The sequence below is a fragment of the Symsagittifera roscoffensis genome, chromosome 9 (genome assembly GCF_963678635.1).
Source record: "Symsagittifera roscoffensis chromosome 9, txSymRosc1.1, whole genome shotgun sequence".
In the NCBI taxonomy this organism is placed as follows: Eukaryota; Metazoa; Xenacoelomorpha; order Acoela; family Convolutidae; genus Symsagittifera; species Symsagittifera roscoffensis.
The window spans coordinates 4,966,320-4,989,351 of record NC_087070.1 but is presented as its reverse complement, the minus strand read 5'-3'; the positions used below and the strand labels follow the sequence as shown (position 1 = coordinate 4,989,351).

The 23,032-nt window shown below is 32.6% G+C and overlaps 2 protein-coding genes across 12 annotated transcripts in view; one reads left to right on the top strand and one right to left on the bottom strand.

The window, feature by feature from the left end:
• Nucleotides 1-23,032, top strand: part of LOC134854483 (uncharacterized) — a 562,741-nt gene that overhangs the window by 438,996 nt on the left and 100,713 nt on the right. The window lies entirely within an intron of this gene.
• LOC134853944 (uncharacterized) overlaps nucleotides 4,713-23,032 on the bottom strand; it is a 28,154-nt gene continuing 9,834 nt past the window's right edge. For 5 of the 11 annotated variants that reach the window (XM_063869952.1, XM_063869956.1, XM_063869955.1 and 2 more), the window contains exons 2-4: nucleotides 7,324-7,500; nucleotides 6,801-6,875; nucleotides 4,713-5,130 (exon numbers count right to left, since the gene is read on the bottom strand). In XM_063869952.1, the coding sequence (XP_063726022.1) occupies nucleotides 4,794-5,130; nucleotides 6,801-6,875; nucleotides 7,324-7,442 (531 nt within the window). In that variant the 5' untranslated portion in view covers nucleotides 7,443-7,500 and the 3' untranslated portion in view covers nucleotides 4,713-4,793. Of the gene's footprint in view, nucleotides 5,131-6,800; nucleotides 6,876-7,323; nucleotides 7,501-17,792; nucleotides 17,906-18,875; nucleotides 18,986-19,040; nucleotides 19,458-23,032 lie in introns of those variants that run through there. The other 6 variants (XM_063869950.1, XM_063869945.1, XM_063869949.1 and 3 more) reach the window with 4 other exon arrangements.

The following is a 23,032-nucleotide window of genomic DNA, read 5'->3' as shown; positions in this document are numbered from 1 at the left end:
ACATACTCCCATAGAAAAAAAATATAGGGAAAACTTTCTCAAGAGTTTGAAGAATGACTAAGACCATTGGCTTTAAATGAAAGCTTTTGAGAATGGTATTTATCAAGAATAGGGCGTTTTGTTGCTTCTAGGCCATCTCCTGAAAATGCTTATAGTTAAGGTGTACCCCTTCTAAGAAAAAAAATTATCCACCTTGAGGGTAGAAATTGAATTGCGCTTCTGTTTTTTGCTCAAAATTGAAAAAATTCAGAAGTTTTTATCAAGTTTCTTGATGCTTTACACTTTTTCAACTGTCTATTGTCTGTAATCAGCTGTTAAAAATCGATTATCAACAGAAGCGCTTTGCAGGCAACAAAAATCAAACTGTTTCAAACAAAATGAAAATATTTTTTTGAAACATTTCCGTTTTTCTTGTCTTTTTTTCAATGAGAACTATAATCATTTAAAACAATGACTAAGAGTTATAACTTAGCTTTTAGTTTCTCTTTTTGAATTTGAAGGTGACCCAAACTTGTTTTCCATAGATTTTTTTACTTGATCCTTCTGTGGTACTTGCATTACAAAAGGCTTTTCTCGTTTATCTGATTTTTTAGCGCTTCCAAGACCCAGGAAGAGAGAAGGGGAGCCAAGTGAAAGAGAAAAGAAAACTTCAAGTTCTCCTGCTTCCTACAGAAAAGAAAACAAATAATAATTTTTTCTCAAGTTGAACTGTAAAATCATCTTACTGTAAAAAATAATTTTGATGTTTATAAGTAAAATTCTTTGTTTAATTATAAAAACACATTATTTCGAAGCCATGCAAATCCTTTAATGAAAAAGTTATCTTTCAAAGGTGAAATGAAAAACAATTAATTGTTCTTAACTAAATCCTTTAGAGTCAAAAATTATCTTTCAAAGGTGAAATGAAAAACAATTAATTGTTCTTAACTAAATTGAATCAATTATGGTGCTTTTATTGTCCCAAATAATTACTTGTTGACTTGCGATCAAAATTTTAAATGAATGATACATTAATTGACTTTTGAATACAGTTCAATTCTGATATCCAAACCAAATTAAACCTTGCTTAACTGCTTGTCGAATTTTGAAAATTTAAATTTCCAAATAGTTTTTTTTGAGTCATAGGGCAAAGTACAAAAAGCCTAAAACTACAAAGAAAAACCCGGTTAGGTGCAAAAAAGAACTGTTATATGTCGTCTGAATGTGGATTTAATCACAAAAAAAATAATGCAATCTCAAAATGATTAAAACGCTTAGAAACCAAGTTTTGAAAAAATCATCCTATCACCCAGAAAAAAAATATTCAGTTTTCACAATTATTCAAAAACATTCAAAATTAAATTTTTCTGGCAGGAAAAAATTGGAAATTTTTTTATCCATTAACTTTTGCTAAGAACTAAAACAGATGACATCACAGTTATATCATTTCAATGCTTGCCATGCATATATCAAGTTTTTAGCGTAGAGTCTGCTAAAGTACCTGACACAGAGAAAGCGAAAACTTTTAGATTTCATTGGTTGTCTTGTGAGTGTGGAAAAACTGCAATAATCAAAATAGAAAAATTTGCACTTAAAGCTGTTTTCAGCTCAAGAGTTTCGAATTGTCCCGTTGCTTGATATGTCACACATACTTCACTCTGATATGCTCTAAGACACAGCTGAAAAAATCAAAAAGTCCAAGCTTAAGAATTATCAGAATGTTGGGGGAAAAATTGCAAATCTGCGCTGTATGCTTGTGCTATAAAGAAAATGTGTTTAAATTTCATTTTTTTACTGGTACAATAAATTTTAAAAACTTGCAAACTGAAAAGGCTAAGAAATCTGAATTTTTTTTCCAACTAAGTCATTGCAATCAAATGGCTTGTAATAGAAGAAAAAAAAAGGAAGACTGAAAAATTTGTTATTCAACAAACGTCACTATTAAAATCTATTAACCTAAAATCTAAAAACCACTCTATTAAAGTATGGAACAGTTAATAAATCGCTGACTTTTTTATATTACCATATTTGACAAAAACTTTTTTATCATCTGGAAACTTTATTCACAAAAGAATAAACGCAATCTCAAAATGATTAAAACGCTTATAAACATGAAGTTTTGAAAAAAATCATCCTTAGATCTATCAACCAGTAAAAGAAATGTTCGGTTTCTTCACAATTACTCAACAATTAATCAAAAACATTCAGAAGGACTTTTTGTATGTTTTTGAGCTCAAAGGTGTGACCTGCTCACCAGTTTTATGTTTATCTGAAATAACAAAACTAGAAGGTTGGTGTGCAATTAGCAGAATTCTATCCAGCCAGAATCTTGAAAAAAAACGAAAAGCAAAGTTTTATCTTACATTGTTTTTTTTTTCAAATTGCTTAGAACCGAAACAAAAGTCTTACATTTTGACAGTAAAATTAAAATCGTCATATTTGGCAATAGTTTCAGACTTGAACGATTTTTTTGCTGTCAATTTTTTGTTCATTCTTCAAATTTTAAATATCTAGAAGACGCTAGCATGATTTTCGAGGTTTAATTTCACTTGATTAAGCTAAGTGTTGGCTAGTGTTTTGAGTTAAGTTTAAAGCTATCTATTATAAGCTTTTCACAAGCCTTCTCGCTCGCATTATTGTCAAAATTAGACGATAAAACAAAAACTCTAATCGATTTTTCTCGGCCCTGGGAAAATTTTTTAAACTTTTTTAAAATTTTGTTTGAATCAAGGCTAAAACTAATTTACTGTAATATATAGTTCCACTATGATATATAGTTGATGACTACTTGTAGTACTTGACTTTTGTAGTAAAAAACACTGAAACACTCGAGTACGAAATGGATGAAAAAGAACCCTCCCCCTCAGCAATTCCAGCTTTGTCCTCTCTTTGACAATACTTGTTACGACATCTGATTTGGGCTAACCCACCTAAAAACTAATTTTGAGGACAAAAAGTGGACCAAAAGTGCAATTTTGGTCAAAATTTTCCAAAATGTACCTGAAAACGTCGTTTTTTTTACCTGTTTTTTTTTCGAATTTTTGCATTCAAGTCAAAATATCTGCTACAACTTTACGAGGCCAACCTGTACATTCTGTGCATCGTAAACCGAATCCGCAACAGGCCACAATCAGACTTGTCGCGGAATCCTTTTCTTTGAGCTTCTTTGCTGTTTTGGAATCCACACACAAATACTTAAACATTGTACCGCTCAAAATCGCTCCAAAAATAGGCAAATTTGCGGATTACGCAGCTGTTTTTGCCGAATCCAGAACAGTTTGTGGAATCCAAAAGCAAATCATAAGACGTTTGTATAGTTACATTGAGCTGTTGGGGAAAACGCAACTGTAAGCAGAATCCGCAAAGTTTAAGTGGAATCCCCAAATTGTAAGTGGAATCCTCATTTTATTTGCGAATTCCACTTATGTTTACGGATTCCATTTACATTTGCGCAATCCACTTACATTTTGTGGAATCTAGATACAGTTGCTGAATCCAGAACAACTAGCTATATTTGCTTGTTGCGAAATCCGCAACAAAATAAATGTGCCGAAATACTTTACGTTACAGTTATTTGTACTCGGAATCCACAAAACATTTGTCAGTGGAATCCACTTACTTTTTGGAACATGTTTAAAAATTTGTCTCTAGAACCCAGGAACATACAGAGACAAAATTGTGCGCCTATCCAGTGCACAGTTTGGCCTCGTAATGAAAGTCATTGTAGAGTTTTCTTATAGCTCGCAAAAAAAATTGATTTACTCTATCCACAGAAATTTTCCAGTTTCAAACATTGATTTGAAAATCAGCCAGCCTCAAGAAAACCTTAGATCCGCGCCTGTTATGATTCGAAAATTATATTTTCATTTTGCTTTTTTTAAGTTTCGTCAATTTTTTTAGTTAAAAGCTTTTAATTTCAATAGACATTAAATTGTTGAATTCAAGGCTTTTTCTAAAAACTAAAAAAACGTCGAAAGAAATATTTGGCGTAGCAGTCTGCAACTTTTGTACATAGCAGCGCTATTCGACCCTGTTGCGAATAATTTGTTCTGAAACACACATATGAAAACAAAAAAACGTTAAAGGTTGCTTAATTTCTTTCTACAAATAGCTACTAACACCAACTAAAAATCAAACTATATTTGAACACATATTTGTTTGCTACACAGGAAGATTTTGATTTCACGACATTCACGGTTTATCACCACCAATATTTCAATACAATTACACTAACACAAATGAATAACTAACTATAATAATTCATGAGACGCGGATCTAGGACTAACGACTTCTGCTGTGATCGATAGATATTTGCAATTTTTTGTCAACCTTTTCGCTACTATTAAGAAGTGTGTTGTATCAGCTTTTATTGAAAAAAAATCTTTTCAATATTATGTTTTGCCCAACAATACTGTCTGAACTTTGGGAAGTTTTGAAGTTGTAATGCGTTTTCGGTCGAAAATTTAATTTAATAACTCATCCTAAATCCGCTACTGCGCATTTGTCAGTTTTAACGATTCATTTTTTTTTCAATTTGTCGATCTTGTTATTAATTATTAGATAATTATTAACATTGGATGAAATGAAATATTTCTTAAAATTCAGGCGACAAATCTTCTATAATTATTTCTGCAAAAATATTCACTGTATATTTTTTAAGGCTTCATGATTGAAGACACCGAAACATTCTGGATTGTAGAAAAAACATTTTAGTATTTTTTTAATGGATTTATTGATTGATGCTGGATTCAACGCCTGAATTTTTCATAAATGTAACATCAATTTTTTATTTGTCATTCAATTAAGTTGTTTAATCATTTAAAAAGCCCCAACGTTTTGAGAGAGGTTTGCTTTTGTTTCACTTCCATCGACACGCAGAAACTGTTTCGCCTCGGGCCCGATTTGGACTTCGGGTTGAGTGCCGCGGAGGGACACTTCAAACTACTTTTGTGCAGATCGTCCGATTCAGAAACTGGCTTGAGAAGGGATGCGTCATTGTTGTGTCGAGAAAAAGAGCTGGATCTGAATCGGTTGCCCCCCGCCGGGTTCTCTGCTGACGAGGATGCTGCTTGGAGAAGAACCATCGGTTGTTTCTCGTCCAAAACTGTGGTCTCCTGCACATATATGCTGGGGCTGACAATTGATGACTTGCTGAAATAAAATCCCATACACTTGCAAGAATAGACAGCGATGTTTCAGATAAACTTTGTCGAAATTAAGTCATCAAATAATACCATTTTAATGCTTGGTCTAGGTACTGAAAACTTTGACCCAGCAAAAAACTTTGCGTTAGTGTTTTTTTCCAACACTGATATTTGTTTTATAGCTATGATTTAATGATCACTAAAGGCAAACTTTAATACAAAATACAAACAGAAGTTACAACCCTTGCAATTGTTTCTTGTTGTTATGCGTTTTTTGTGCCTACTATGCAAAGAGGAGCCGAAAATTTCTGGGTACAATATTGATGGCCTTCTTTCAAAACTAAGAACCTAGAATTTCATATCTTTTTTTAATGCTTTGCACCGTATTCGTTCGCTTTTACTTGCTCCAAATTAGACTGAAAAATAAACTTTCAAAACGGTTTTGCTCCTCTGGAAGATAACTATTTTTCAATTATATAAGTATCAATTGAATCAAAACTGTAAGCTCCATCTTCATTGACTCAGCCCCATCTATAGTAAATTTATTGAGGTACCTGATTTTGCGTACGAAAAAAAAACAACTGGCGGTTGCTGAGCATTACAGAACTAGACCAATAGAACGAACGAAAACTAAAGGCAACGTTCCTTCCTTGTTCATGTTCAGAGCCAAAAAAAACTAAACCACACTTGAAAGAAAGATTATTTCCCACTTCGAAACGACGAAAATAAAAAACCACCACAATTTATCTGCAAGAGAAAGCAAAAGAAAAGGACCAAAAAATGATCTGTGCATTTATTTAGGGAGAACCTGGTTAAAAAATGCATGCTATTCTATGACTAATTTTGCGTTGTCAAATATTCAAGAAACTCGAGTGAGAATCGAACAAATGACCTAACGATTGGGAGTCGAACATCTCCGCTATTTCACAACAGCATATATAATCAAGGAACGGAGTAAGGAAAACTGACGCCACTAACAGCCCCTCCCCCCTCATTGATTCGACCTTTTTTTCATCAATGAATGGGTCTCTACTTTGGTACCACTTTACGAGATCTGATTTCTGCCAATCGAGCCGAAAGATTTTCGAAGTGCGCAAAAATATCATATTAACTTTGAGGGGTCAAAGCGTGCGGAATTCGGTCGAACTAAAGAGCACTTTTGATCTATTTCTTTCAATATTTTTCTCTATAGCACTTTCTATATTTTTCAAAAATTTGCCTTCGGGTCTCAATCTTTTGCTGAAAAAATTCATTATTGATTTGAGATAAATCTCGAAAAGAAAATTGGGTCGACCTAAAAATAGATATTTTGAAAATCTGTCCCTCGAGAAAACCTAAGATTCGCGCCTGGGAGCGACAAGGTTAAGAAGTTTCTCAGAAAGTTTGTAAGGGCTTTAACTGGCTGCATTTTTTCAAATAAAAATTTGATTTTGTCCGTCTTTTGTTTATATTTTTATTTGAAAAAATGCATATTAAATAGATATATGTTTCGATTCCGTTTGAGACAGGGGCGGGGGGGGGGGCTGGTTTAGGAGAGCTCGGAAAATCAATTTGGTCGACCTATAAAAAAGGTCAAACTTTTCGAAAATTTTTTGAAAATCCGCCCCCCCCCCCTCCAGAAAATCCTAGATCGGCCTCTGGTTTGAGATGAATGAGGCTTAAGTAATGATTTCTAACCTTGCCTGAAGTGGTTTGTGTTGATTAGTCTTTTGTTCATCCGCTCCTTTATACACTTTCATTGTTGACAGGAGACTGAAAAACAACAAAAGACACTTAGTTTTTTTACAAGTTGAAAGTTATTTCATTTTATTATGATTGTTTTTTATTATTATTAAGTAAGATATTTTATCATTTTTTACTCTCGCAAAAATTCTAGATCTGCTCCCGACTTGATGGTTGATAAGGCATACATAAATATGAACATAGTATGGCCAGATTTAACACGGAAAATTTACATCAAGTGAGATACATTGGACAATGTTCTCACATTATCACCGTCTTCTTAAAGCAAAATGTCATTCAAAAATTGGAAGTATATTTGTGTTTTTTTTCCGAAAAGAAATCATTTGTATTACAACAATGGCATGTTTTTCTCCGTCGTTTTCTTAGGCTATGTTTTAAATGGATGCTGAAAAACAGAACTGTTTTATAAATTTAGACCATCATAATTTAAATAGGTGATTGTTTGAACTTGACTGACCTTGGCCTTCTGTGACCTGAATGAGAAGAGGAGGCAGGTCCCCCCATGGAGTTCCTCTTGCCCACCTTCTGTCTCTGGGCGGGAGAGTTGTTCATTAAATCATCCATTAGAGACTCCATCTCTCTATCATTGATAATCCCAGATAATCACTTTGTACTCTGCACAGAGATTTAACAGCTAAAACTCGAGTTGATGAAAATGTTATTTAAACATACTTCATATCATAATGAAGCTTTCATATCCTAAATATGAAACGTTTTTTTTGTACCACAGTAGCCCAATAGACTCATCTAAAATTTAACTCTAACCCAACTCGAATAACCATGGAAATTTTTGGAGCTGGCAAGCTTTATGAAACGATTTAAATTAAATCGTCCAAATAAATTCCAATCAAATCAGGTGTCTTAAGAATATAAAAAAGGTTTGAATTTGAATGGATTTAGGTAGCTATTTAATTCCATCCAATTTTCATCAAAATCAATTAAAGTCAAAATTTGGAGTTTCAGAAAGATCATTTTTGTAGCCTCAGGCAATTTTCTCAATAAATCTCTTGTTAACTTGGCTCCCGATTTTGCGAAAAAAAAAGGAATCAAAAAATTTATTCCCATCAGTGTAGCAGTGTTATGAAGCATTTTGAGGAAAGTTTATTCAATGCAAACTAATAGTTTCAAGTGATCCCTAGACAAGTCTTACATCTAAGGGTTTTTCGGTGATAATAAAAAATTTTAAGTGAGCCTTCTTCAATTAACTTTAAGGATAACAAGATTGCTCGTATCAGGGCGAAGTTTTGAAAATTCCGACTGCCTTTTAAGGTCTATAGAGCACCAAGAACATGAAAAATTTAAATGTAATAAAATATAATTAAATTTTTTTTTAATTGAGATTTTTTTGTAAAAACATCACCCCACACGCCATATTAAGTACAAAGTGAAGGATTTTGCTCCTATTAACATATCAATTATGACATATAAGCTTCCTTGAGTCAATTTGGAACGATTTCTGAAACGGATTAAATCTTGCTTACGCAATAATAGCTCGAAAATATCGCGCGTTAATTGTGCCAAGTTGGTCAAAATGGCAATCTTTAAACCCCCATGACTGTACGAATCACATGTGAATTATTTTTTCAAATTTAAGCTCAAGAACAATAGTTCTCGATTGATATAAAAAATTCTGTCAAAAATGGCTAGTTAAAAAGTCGAAGTTTGTCTGAAGAAAAAAACCCACCCCGAGCACAAATATTCCGTTACTTTTGTTACAAAAGTCGGAACAATAACTTTTTTTGCACAGCTAAGCAAAACAATCGTCAAAAAATCGATGAACTCAAATTGAAACAATTATTAGTGCTGCGAAAAAATTTCTTTTTTTTATAACTTTTTTTTCAGACCAAACATTAGCACAAAAACTAACTGAAAGGCATACATTGAAATTATTAATTACAATTTGTATAAAATATTTATAAGAAGATGGATTAAATTCAATTTAAGTCAAATGACATTGATTTAAATTAATTTAAGTCAATTTTCATTGATTCAAATCAAAATAAAATTTCTCAAAAACAAAGGTATATGCCCCAAGAAAAAAATTGATTTTGAATAAATTAGAAATAAATTGATTTAGAATCTTATATGAGTTTTTATGGTTTTAGAATATTTGTGTTCATTTTTCTGAAGACTTTTTTTTCAGTTTTCAAATTCATTTTTTTCTGAAGACTTTTTGTTCCGACTTTCGAAGATAATGGAATATTTATGCTTGGTGTGGTTTTTTTCAGTCAATTTTCGCCGATCGAAATAATAGTTTTCAACTCAAATTTTTTATACCCCATTGAAGTTATCGACTTCTTGAATTCAAATTCGAAAAGATTTTTTACCTTCAATTTTTTTTTGTAAAGTTTTTGGGGTTTGAAAACTTCCTATTGGCGATGTTCTGGACTAAATTATGCGCGCGAAATTATGCGCGCTTTATTAATAATGCTGAGAGCGTAACGCGAAATATTTATGCGTGATGAATTATCCCGCATAACAAAATCGTTCTAAATTGAATTGAGGCTAGCACATTGGTCGTATTATTTTTGTACGACTCAAATTTTTACATTTTGATATTGTGCAAAATGTATAGGTTTTCAAAATGTTCTTTTCCCAAAAACTATTCGATATGAATTAAGGGGACAGTTGGAACATTCAGGTCTTTGACCTGATATACGAGCAGTTTTGTTTTAGTGTGGGATCCTTTCTTGGAAAATCAGATAACTATTTCAAACACAAAGAGTTTAAATCTGACTTTTGCTTAGCAAGTAAACTAGTATATTCCATATAAAATATATAAATTGCGGGATTTAGAGAGGCATACACCTTTTTTTTAAATATTAGAGACAAACGCGTTTTGGCCGGTTCAGAGAATTCTACGAAATTTTTTGCTGAATTTCGTAATTGAACAGCTGAAATTTATTCATGTTCAATTAAAAATCAGCGCGCTATATTGAGGAATCCAATTTTAATTTTGAGCCTATAAGTTTTGTGGAATCCAATTTCAATTTTGAGCCTATAAGTCTAAACAATCAAAGAGAGCAGGTGGTTTTTGCGGCACAAAGTACCGGTCTTTTCTGAAAACTCAAACATGTTTCGTTAACGATGTGTATATTTAGCGGAAAGTTGTTGACCAAAAATTTCCTCAGCAAACCATTATCGTTCCCTATTATTTAATAACTAGAAACACTTTTACAATCAAGGGGTTTAAATATGATGGAAGACATATCAACAGAAACCAGCAAGATTCTACTTGGTCACAAAATTTAAAGAAAATGCTATATCGCGAAAATATTGTGCTTTTACTGTTCGTTCATGCACATTATTTTACAAACAGCTGCTCGAAACCGCTGCAAGCCATTTAATTTTAAACTCAAAAACTGTCTTAGGGAGCCTGAACATATTTCAATTCGTAGATCTTCTCAAGATTCGCAAAAAAATGAAGACTTGCTTTGATTTGGATGATTCAGATTTTTGCCGAACCGTTTTTGTAATTTCGACACAACAAAACGAATCAAAAACGCGTATTTCTAGATAAAACTTAAAGGAAAAATAACTTCGGCTCACAAACCAGTTGGTTTGGTAAGTCCTGCATTTCGGACGATGAGTAACTTTTAATATCGATTCATTTCTGAGAGAAGGGCTCGTTAGTCCGCTAATTATTTATATACTGAAAAAAAAACAATCAGGTAAATTTGGCTTCCAATAAAAGTTTGTTGATTGGCGCAGTAACATTTTTATTGAAGAAGAATTATCAAGTCTTTTAGCAAACTTATATGCCTTTTCCTGACCTTGTTTTTCCTGACCTTGAAAGCTTAAAAATCTGTTTTAAATCAGAAATTTCTCAAGAAATTAGATTCATACGGATTTTGTATTCACGTTCGTAAAATAGCTGCGAATATATTAGTTGACCCAAAACACTGTGTAAAAATTGTGATTCAAAAGTTTGCTGGGCTCCTGGAAATCATAGAGTACCACGAGGTAGAGAGCTCGCTCCGATAGTGGTATTATTGTTTGTTAATAGTTTCAGGATTAAATTTGGAAATCATAATCAAACCGTTCAGCTCGCCGTTGATACACTTTAACTTCCGCGGAAAAGCACTGGCCTATTCGAAGTCAAACACACAGCATACATTGATATCTATATTGCAAATTTTATCGGCAAATATATTTAACAACTTAAATTGTCATTTATCTAGCGTTCTTGTAAATGAAATCCGTAGTTTTCTTCCAACCTTGTGTAGTAGAATTTTTTGAGCATAATAAAACAGATAAATGTTGGCCATATGAAGCTGCAAAAAACTGGAGTGTACAAGTTTGCTTCATGGAAAGAAATTTTGAAAGATGAGGTGGCCCGATTTTGAAGCACAGCTGGAGAACTTTCTTTTGCTAAATAGTTTTGATTTGTTTAAAATTATATACTTATCAAAAAAAAACGAGAGAGAAATGCCTACTTTGTATGCTTAGTATGTCCTTATTCGAATCAGTATGTCCAGTGTAAGAGTGATTTGTCTTTTATACTTGCCTTTGCTTTGCTCCTTTGGGTTGTTATAGAGTTCTAGTTTAATCATAAGCTGTAATTTTATCTCATAATCTTGAAAACTTAAGTTCTTGAAAAATCCGACTATTCTATTCTATCGATCACAAGCTTTTTGGTTCAAAAAAATCTGATATAGTTTTCAAAAATGAGACAATTTTTCTTTCACTAGATTTTTTTCCACCACTAGATAAGAAAACTATCAAGTGGTACATTGTTCTTCTAGCGTAGCTTTAATAGCAAGTTTCTTGCCTAATTTCATCTTGAAAGTTTTTAGTTTGCCGGTTACGCTTCAATTAATCGCAACAATTGCTCGTTAACTATCACAATTTGAATCTAATAGCCATCAAAGGCGCTCCAATTTTAAGCCATGATATACTGTTGCAAAAAAGAGATAACAAGCAACATTTTTAAATATAGTTGAACTCAAAGCAACAGTATATTTCAGATGGTCTAGCAAACGACACCCCAAGCATAAATATTCCAATTTTTGCTCAATACTCAGAACAAAAAAGCAGACTGACAGTAGACTAGTGCGCTCGCAAGATTTATATTGTAATGGAATCGTTTCCGGTTTGCTTTGAGATACCAAGTGGCTGACCAAATCATACAATTTCTATGAGTGAATGATAAATAATTTTCCACACATGAATATGGTATGACAGGCATTTTTTCCATTAATCAAACATTTTAATTTTCTTTGAAATATTGCTATAAATTTTGGTGATTTTTCCAAAACATGATAACCAAGATTTTCTGATATTACGAATCCCATTGTTTAAAGAAGACTCGACTCACAGATAATCAAGTAAATTATTTAGATGAGATTTTGATTCATAACTCAGTCAGAATTATAAAGAAAGAAAAAATAAATTAACGTTACTCAGCCTGGACAATTTATTTAAAATTCAGCCTGGACTAATTTTGCGAAAAATTTTTTGAATGCAACAATTTTTTCCAAAAACAATTGTTTTAACATAAATGATGCGTGACAAGAAAAACTTCAAATTTCTATGATATTGAGTTTTTCTGCAAATCTTGTTGAAGCGATGTATGATCTGCTTTTTATACTAATTGCAAAGATAGAACTCTATGATGAACATTTTTTTCATGCACTCCATACATAGATATCTAACATAAACGCTCGGTTAAAAAGTTTAACGGCTCTTATGGTTGGTTTTTCCTAAAAAATTTCAATATTTTTGTCAATGTTTGCAAGATGTTTTATTAGATCAGTATGGTCATCATAGTTTGATGGGTTGCATCAGCTATGAGCTACGAAACTAAGAGTGGATAGAGAAGAGTTGTGTTTCTCGTAGAAAATCGAACCCCTTTCAGGACTATTTTAAGATTTACATTTTTGGCCGAACGAACCAATAGTTTTCTATAGGCCAAAATGACCTTATAGAGTAATTTTGAAGAAGAGTGGGAGCGCGCGCTGAAAAAAAAGTTTGGTCAAATTTTCCAAAAAATTCCCTCCGCAAACGCCTGTCTTTTAGCCTATTTTATTAAAAACAAAAGTGATTCACAAAAGATACTATAGTTTTTGTTGAGAAAAACTCCTAGAATTAAAAAGATTTCATAATTTTGTAAAACTTTGTTTCGAAAGTTTCTGATAAGTCGAAGCCAGGGTCAAAAAGGGTTTTGATCAAGAACTAAATAGCTGTTATATTGGTTTTTATTCTCATAAAAAATATTCACCCTTGCGATTCAGGTTTGCTACAGATGTATTTTTATTAACAAACTAGGGTATTTTGACGTGTTGAATAAATTATGAAGTGAAAGTTTTTCACAACTAGAATCTACGTGCTTTACCTAGACTTTTTAACTATAGGGTCATGTAACGGCTTAAGTCAAAGCAGGGTAACATCAAGATAATAAATTTTAATCAGTAGCTTTCAATTAAATTAAAGCAGTTCAGCTGATAAAAACCATAAACTATAATTTATGAAAAAAAAACAAGAGATGGCCCCTTACATAAGCTAGTTTTTGACAAGAAGATCACAGTATCATGTTGAGTATAACTCCCTCCCTTTTGGCAAAAAAGGTGGTATTTGGTTACAGGGTTTAAGTTTTTCTATTTTGAAATCCTGTCTGCCTCTGTTGTAAAAGTGAAAAAAGTCAATTTCGAGAAACGTTTTGCAGATACCCAACAAAAACGTCTAATTTTGATAGAAATTCTTTGTGGATAATCTAGCCTATTTTACATGGTTTCTCTATAGAAACTATTTATATCTCATTTAACATTAGGAGTATGCAAATTCTGGAAAGAACAACCTCAAATGAGTTCACTGCTCAACCGCAACGAGATAAATAATATTTATTTAAAAGTTTTAAAAAGATTTTGAGGCCAGATATTTAGCTTAGAGGCTAAGTGTTTCTCGTACGAATAAAAGACTTTGTTCGGTACGGGATTGGATTGAAAACGTCTGAAAAAACAAAACGTTAAAAAGCAAGTAAAGCTGGCTTTGGGCAAATAGCAGAGCCAGTGCGAAGGGAAGTAAATTGTTACAAATAATCAATGTTAGAGATAAGCTTTGATACAAACATAAGAAAACTTCAGTTTTTTTTAAAATTTTTAAATTACTACTGTTTTTGATTGAGGAACGACTAGTTCAGGTATGAAAGCTGTAAACGAACTAAAATAACGAGGCAAGCCTTTCAGTAAACATGGTCTAATTTAGCCTTGATACCGAAACTGTTCAGGCCAGTTTTTCTCGAAACAGGTACAACGGTACAATTATAATAGTTGGGTCAATTATCTTTAGAAGGCTCCCTTAACATTTTTTTGGTTTAATATTTGAAAACATGGTTCGCTTTTGTTTACTTGTGTTATTGAAGTTTTCACGACAATTGACGGACCCATCTTTCATACTTACTTTTTAATGGGTCCTAACTATCATACTTGTACCCATTACTTTAAAAAAAGTCACTAATTTTAGGTAAAAAAATCGCAAAAAGTACAAAAATTGAGTTTTGATTACAAAAGCCCAGTTACGGTTTTGAATAGTAAAATATGTAAAAACTTTCTTGAAATAAACAACATACTTTTTTCCTTTTGTAAACTGAAAAGTTTTTGACTACACGTATTCTGCAAAACTTTTGAAATGAAAAAAATTATACACAAAGTATTTTTCAAACTATTATATGCTAAAGGCTTGCGGTCCTGTTCTATCATAGTTGCTTTTTCGAAGGGTTACTCAATCATAGTAGTACGGTACAATTTATTGATGTTGTAAGAAATCCAATCACGGCCGATAAACTTCAACGTGATTTCAATAGGAGAAGGCACTGAGCAGAAAACAGAGAACGAGGGTTTGAACTTTAATTGATAAAGCAACTATTAAAATTGTGAAAGTTGCTATTGAAATGAATAAATTATACATAAAATTGAAATTCACAAAAAAAAATGATGAGCTTACTCATCGATGTTCATCGTTATTTTTTTTCTTTGAAATCCTGTCTGCCTCTGTTGTGAAAGTGGAAAAAGTCAATTTCGAGAAACGTTTTGCAGATGCCATCCCGTACCCAACAAAAACGTCTAATCTGGATAGAAATTCTTTTTGGATAATCTAGCCTATTTTTTATTATTTCTCTATAGAACCAATTTATATCTCATTTAACATTAGAAGTATGCAAATTCTGGAAAGAACAACCTCAAATGAGTTCACTGCTCAACCGCAACGAGATAAACAATATTTATTTAAAAGTTTCAAAAAAATTTTGAGGCCAGATATTTAGCTTAGAGGCTAAGTGTTTCTCGTACGAATAGAAGACTTTGTTCGGTACGTGATTGAATTGAAAACGTCTGAAAAAACAAAACGTTAAAAAGCAAGTATAGCTGGCTTTGGGCAAAAAGCAGAGCCAGTTTGAAGGGAAGTAAATTGTTACAATTAATCAATGTTAGAGATAAACTTTGGTACAAACCTAAGAAAGCTTCTGTTTTTTTTCTTTAAATTTTTAAATTACTACTGTTTTTGATTGAGGAACGACTAGTTCAGGTATGAAAGTTGTAAACGAATTAAATTAACGAGGCAAGCCTTTCAGCAAACATGGTCTAATTTAGCCTTGATATCGAAACTATTCAGGCCAATTTTTCTCGAAACAGGTACAACGGTACAGTTATGATAGTTGGGGGTCAATTATCTTTAGAAGGCTCCCTTAACAATTTTTTTGGTTTAATCTTTGGAAACATGGTTCGCTTTTGTTTTTTTTTTGTGTTTATGAAGTTTTCACGACAATTGGCGGACCCATCTTTCATACTTACTTTTTCATGGGTACTAACTATCATACTTGTACCCATTACTTAAAAAAATTCGCTAATTTTAGGTGGAAAAATTGCAAAAAGTACAAAAATTGAGTTTTGATTACAAAAGTAAGTTATGGTTTTGAAAAGTAAAATATGTAAAATTTTTCTTGATAAAAACAACATACTTTTTCCTTTTGTAAACTGAAAAGTCTCTGATTCCATATATTCTGCAAAGTTTTGAAATGAAAAACTTATACAACTTATTTTTCAAACTATTAAATGCTAAATGCTTGCGGTCCTGTTCTATCATAGTTGCTTTTTCGAAGGGTTACTCTATCATAGTAGTACGGTACAATTTATTGAATTTGTAAGAAATTCAATAACAGCCGACAAAACTTCAACATGATTTCAATAGGCGGAGGCACTGAGCAGAAAACAGAAAACGAGGGTTTGAATTTCAATTGATAAAGCAACTATTAAAATTGTGAAAGTTGCTATTGAAATGAATAAATTATACATAAAATTGGAGTTCAAAAAAAATTGATGAGCTTACTAATCGATGTTCATCGTTATAATTTTTTTCTTTGATTCTGTTTGTTTTATTAATTCTTTTGTGGTTTTGTTTAAGTTTTTGTTTTTATTGGTTAGCTCGTATAATTCCTTACTTGTTTTTTTTTGTTTTTGCTTTTAGACACTTTCTGCTCGCATAACTTTCTGTTCATTGACCAGCCACATAAACAAAACGAATAGCCAAAAAATTACAAGTTTCAAAATTTGGGGTCTTTTTACACTTTCCGCCTAAATAATAATTCAATTTAAAAATTCAGTCCTGGGTTGAATGGAAACTATTTTGCTTCAATCTCATCGGCTAGAGTTAGCCTATCAAATTTCAATATCATCAGAAAATGTTTTATTCACAACTTTTAGTCGATTTGTAAATAAGCCGAGTTTGTCTGAAATGAGCAATGTTTGGCGAGCTATTCAAAATTATTTCAAATTCGATCCAAAGTTTAACCAGATTAAAAAAAACACAGAAAATAGCTCCATGGAAAAAATTATCACCTCTGTATTTACTCGAAGTCGGCCAAAGAATAAAGTGATCGCATTTGTTTTAACCAAACCAACCAGTGCTATGAGTATTTTGTTCTCAACACTAAACATTGAATATTACAAAATTGCAATATTGAAAAGTTTGGGCCGAGTAAGTAGAAAGGCCCAAAATTTGTACCATAAATTATTTTCTAAGGCGTAAAATATTTATTTGAGGTTGAGGCAGCTTTAACGCGAGTACCTGGTTTCTCATTTTTTGCTACTGGGTAATTTAGTTATTTAGTCATAAAGTCGGCGCGGTGCAATAAACATAAAATCATGGGCCAAGTTCATGTGGCTTTCACTCTGTTTTCTAAAATTTTCAACGAACTATTTTTCTTTGCTCAGTCAGAAAGTGCAATCACGACACTGGAAAAAAGCGCAAACTCCGAATCTGTACAAACTGAGCTAATTGTGAATCTGTTTTTTGAGCAAATTGTGAATCTGGTTTTTTGTGCTAATTGTGAACCTGGTTTTTTGAGAAAATTGTGAATCTGGTTTTTGTGCTAATTGTGAATCTGGTTTTTTGAGAAAATTGTGAATCTGGTTTTTTGTGCTAATTGTGAATCTGGTTTTTTGAGAAAATTGTGAATCTGGTTTTTTGTGCTAATTGTGAACCTGGTTTTTTGAGAAAATTGTGAATCTGGTTTTTTGTGCTAATTGTGAACCTGGTTTTTTGAGAAAATTGTGAATCTGGTTTTTTGTGCTAATTGTGAATCTGGTTTTTTGAGAAAATTGTGAATCTGGTTTTTTGTGCTAATTGTGAACCTGGTTTTTTGAGAAAATTGTGAATCTGGTTTTTTGTGCTAATTGTGAACCTGGTTTTTTGAGAAAATTGTGAATCTGGTTTTTTGTGCTAATTGTGAATCTGGTTTTTTGAGAAAATTGTGAATCTGGTTTTTTGTGCTAATTGTGAACCTGGTTTTTTGAGAAAATTGTGAATCTGGTTTTTTGTGCTAATTGTGAACCTGGTTTTTTGAGAAAATTGTGAATCTAGTTTTTTTGTGCTAATTGTGAATCTGGTTTTTTGTTTGGGGGTTTGCTTTAGATCAGAATGAAGTCTACTCACAAAGGGTAATAATGCGAAAGAAAGAGTTGAGCAATAAAATCCGCTATTCCAATTCCTTCCCGGTTAATTCCCAGATTAGGCGGGATTACGTGGGACCTCCAGTTGGGATAACTCTAAGCAAACTCGAACAGTTCTCTCAATAATAAAGGACAACTTCGAAATTGAGGTCGCCATTCAATGAAAAAAAGTAATTATCGATCCGGACATTTTTGTCAACGTCATGCTTCAATAGTGAATTGATATACAAAGTTAATTGAATTAGTAATGCGTTCAAAAACCGTTTTAAAAAAGAGTTCAAAACTTGTCGGATTTTTTGAAGACAACCTAAATTTTACAAACGAATTTTTAAAATCTTTCAACCTTTCATGATCTCTTTTTCAATTTGCCAATTTTTTTGCCTGATTTCTCTTTAGTCACATAATTACATCTTTCGGCAAAACTAATTACTTTATTGGCTGTAACTTTTGAAGAGTTAAGAACGAAATGTTATCAAAGGCTTGATGTCACGTGTGTTAAATTCAGCAACATTTTCTAGTAAAATAATTTAAAAAATTCGAATCTACTTAGAAGTTACCTCACCCTGGTAAATTTTATAAAAGTTGAAAAAAAACTTTTTTTCAATCCAAGAAGGCCAAATTGTATCCGGGTTGAGTTAGAAGGAAAAACTATCCCTAATTCAGAGATATCCTAGCGATTACCATCTATGGTTCAGTCTATGACCAGGGTCACTTAATCCATGATCAGGGCTAAATCATCGCTGAATTAGCTCTAAATTTTCAAGTCTGAATCAAACATGATCCATCCATGAACTAGGGATGGTTTTTCAGTGCAATAACACCCTGAATATCTATGAATCAGTGAAAAAAATTATACATAAGTTATTATAGCAAAATGAACCTTGTAAGAATTTCAAGGCTGATTTCGTTTAGAAACCAGAAGAACCCAATTTTTATTGGAGTTTCTCCTGCTGGGCTTTTGTATGGCCGTTTTATGCTGCTTTTGGTGATATACAGTTTAAGTGAAAGTCAATCTGAGAAAAAAATCAACTTTACAAGCCTCAGGTGTTGAATAAGACAAACTTACTCTGCTTATTTTGACAACTGAATTCGAAATTCCCCTTTTTGTTTAGAAAACCCTATGCAAAACATTTAGCTGTGTTATTTTCAGTATTTGTTCAATGGAGTCTAAAATTGAAGGCAGTACGGAAGAAATACTTCATAAATTAGACTGCGTGAATTCAGTTCTAACCTGTTGAAATCGACTTCGAAGAGAGTGCTCTATTGAAACTTAAGGTAATTGATAAACTAAATTTGCCAGAGTTTAATATTGAGTAAGAAGCTTAAAATGGTCTTTCAAAGACAGAATCAAAAGCAATTTGCGTGAAAACGCTGGATTAGTTTTGATTGAGACCTAACTTTTAAAAAGACCAGAAATACCCGTGGAATTGAAATGTCTCTAATTTACTGGATTTAGGAACCCTGATTGAAGGCCATCAAATCAGTTTTTCAATAGCTTCTCAAAAAGCGGCAGTCGCCTCTCTTAAGGGACCAGAATTTACCTTTTTTGTCTTCAAGGTAAACCTTTACTGACAGCTGTCGTAGTTAAGCTCAAAGGACCAGCTAAATCCTCTTAGTTGCTCTTCGAACTATTCAATTTGGAATATCAAACTCTAATGATTGACAGAAGATCGAATCCAGGCTAAGTTGGGTTACAACAGTTTTATCCGCGGGTTTTATCAAAAACCTTCCAAAATCGTAACTCGAAAAATTGGATCTCTTTAGCTGGATCTCCTTTTTATGGTACCAAGTAACGAAAACCCCCCTCCCTCTGTTGCAAAAGGGGGATAGTAACAGAGATCCAAATTTTCGATTAAAAAATTTCATGAGAATTTCTTGTAAAGTAGAAGAATACATGTAGAAATTATGACGGCAAATTGAGAAAAAGAAGTAGGGCAATCAATTAATAGCGTTCAACCAAAGTCAACATAAACTAAAAGCTAACAGGCACTTTACTCGTTTTTTTTAAATAAGGAGCCCGCTTTTACCAAACTTAAGCACAAAAAAACGACATTACGAGGCCAAACTGTGCACTGGATAGGCGCACAATTTTGTGTCTGTATGTTCCTGGATTCCAGATACAAATCTTTAAACGTGTTCCAAAAATTAAGTGGATTCCGCATCAAGCATTATATCTAGTTGTTCTGTAAATGGAATCCGCAAAATGTAAGTGGAATCCGCAAACAAATGCGGAGTCCGCTTACAATTTGCGGATTCCACTTACAACTTGCGGAGTCCACTTACAATTTGCGAATTCCGCTGACAGTTGCGGATTCTGCAACAGCTCAATGTAACTATACACACGTCTTTTTATTTGTTTGTGAATTCCACAAACTATTTTGGTTTCCTCAAACACAGTTGCGGATTCCGCAAGATTGCCTATTTTTGGGGCGATTTCGAGCGGTACAATGTTTTAAGTATTTGTTTGAGGAATCCAAAACAGCATAGAAGATCAAAGAAAAGTAGAAATGTTGCCGATTCCGTGACAAAGCTGATTTTGACCAATTACGAAATCCGTTTACAATGCACAAAAATCACAGTTTGGCCTCAAAATGGAAAAATTACCACAAGCCTAAATTTTCAAGATACTCGTAAGCCTAAAAACTGGAAAGAAAAAACAAGAAGTTCTCAGAGCCAAAAGAGGAATTTCATGGTCTTCGAACCGCTATTTAAAGTCAGCAAATATAGTTCGAAAATGTATAAGTAAGTTAATTGTCCTGTCCCTATTTTCAACAATTGTTTCCTTTTCCCCGTTTTCAATGATTAACTTTATCAAGTTTCGTAACCACCATTGAGACTAAGTTACGAAACTATTGAAAAAAATTGAAGCTGCCTTGATTACACAGGCAGGGAAAAACCGTGGACTTACTGGGTAGTCACTAAAGAATCCGGGGCAATCCTGGATATTCTAATAGAAGCCATTCAGGATCCCTACCAGGATATCTAAGATGAAAAAATTCTTGAACACCATGCCTGGAAACCTAGGGAATGGGCAATTTTCTACAAAAATTTAGCAAAATTTTTAAACGTAGCAAAGGTTCTTTTTTTTCACCGCAAAATCATTTTTGAAGCAAACTTTTATATAAAAAAAGTATATACATGCGAAAAAGTATTTCTTTCTGTATAACGTAGTCCATACATTCAAAAATCAAAACAATTATTTTGTGTGGAGGCATACTTACGTTTTTTGGATTTCAAATGGTGAGAAAAACCTTTAGCCTCACAAAAACTGATCCCAAACATTGCAACACGTCATGGAAAAAAAATACGTTTTGTTATCATAAATTTCTTCTAAATTCAAGCTCAATTTTTATGGTGAATCTACAAATGCAGTTTATCTGCTAGATTCTTGCCAACTTTTCTGTGAGTTTTCTTAACTGAGATTGGTTATTTTAATCGAAGTTGAAATTAACTGGTAACTTACAAAATCATTTATTGTACTATAAAAATCATGAAACTGCTATCAAAGTTTGAAAAAAATATATTAAATCTGTAAGATCCTTGAGTTTCAAGCACTCCCCGAATTTACCCATGTGCCTCTTGTCTCGGAGGAATAATGTTTTAACAATTCCTGGAGTAAGATTTTATAGAGACTAGCAGAAACTATGAAGTAGTACAATATACAAGCAATAAGAAACTAAAAAAATGCAAATCTTACAAAACACTGCAAGTCTTACATGAGAACTCGTTTCCTTTAAAAATTTTATACAAAAACTCTGATCGGACGAATGTAACCAATCTTAAGCAAGGTTTACAAGATTCTTAGAAAAACTTGCTTTCTATTGACCCGGGATCAAATTCAGTTTCAAAATGAAAGAAAAGAGTATGTTTTTTCTTGTTTGTATTTTCTTCAGACATTTTTGGTTTGTATTTGATCGGAAATTACAGAGCTCAAAATCTTTTTACAAAGAGCATTTTAAACTTAAAAGGCTCCAAAAAGTTTAATTAATGTTTAAAAGAGCTTGAAAATTGAACTATTCGCCTTAAAAAAAAAAAAAAAATTTCCGATAATTTAATATGCCACAAATGGGGTCTCATGCACTAAACGGCCCAAAATTAATTTTTCTACATCGTAAGCTAGAAATTATGCAATCAAATTTGATTGGGTAATTTTAGCCAATCAAATTCAAGTTACACGGTCAGGCATTCCGATCAACTTTTCTAGCAGATAAAAATATTAGCCGAAATTGCCAAAAAGGTGGAACTTCGAGTCAAATTATCAAATTAATTTTGAATCACTTGTGAAACCTTGCCCAGACAAGCAAAATTCAGTAAAATGGCTTGACAAAACAAAATTCAATTTTCTTTATCATTTCGGCTAATAATTATATCTGCTTGAAATTTCAATTGAAATGGCAGAAAATGTCGATGGAACTAGATTGGCTAATTAGCCAATCAAATTCATCCACAAAAATTTCAGTTCAAGAGATGTAGAAATAATGAAATTGGGTTCTTTAGTGCATAAGACCCCGCAAATGTACTCAAAAGTTTAACTTCATTTAAAAATTGGTCTTCACTAAGGTACGATGAGAATTTTAATTATTTTGAAGTTTTTATACCTCATCATTGGCGCCCTTCATAATAAAGAGATCGAATGTTAAAAAGTTAATTTTAGTTAATCAGGTTTATGCATTTGGAAATCTGCAAGAAATCGCAAAACCGCAAAACTATTTTGAACCGATTGAAAAATAAGATGATTGAAACTGAGCTTCGAAATTTTGTCAGATCTAGAACGGATTGGAAAAAAAACACATTACTTAACGGAAACCGTTTTTGAATTTAACTGAGAAACAGAACAAAAAAGTATTTGATATCTGCAGGAAATGCTTAGAAAAGTTAGCTGTAATGCTAAAACTCCTTCTCTGTTTAATATGAATTCGTTTTGTGCAAAAAAATTATGAGCGAATACGAAATACTAATGATTCTGGTGATTGAAAGATTTTCATCAATCGCTCCCTTCATTATAAAATTAGGCATGAATAAATCGTGAAAAAAGCATCAAAAAATCAAGTTAAAAGTCACCTTTTTGTAAGCTTGAGCAAGTTCTTGGATTGTTTTTTCTGCAAATCGGTTATTGTCTCTCGAAGAAAAACTCTGTACTAAAGTATACCCAAACCCCGACCACAACAAAACCCCCACCCGCCCCCTAAATCCGCCTTTGCCTTTTAGTTATTTATTTCATAT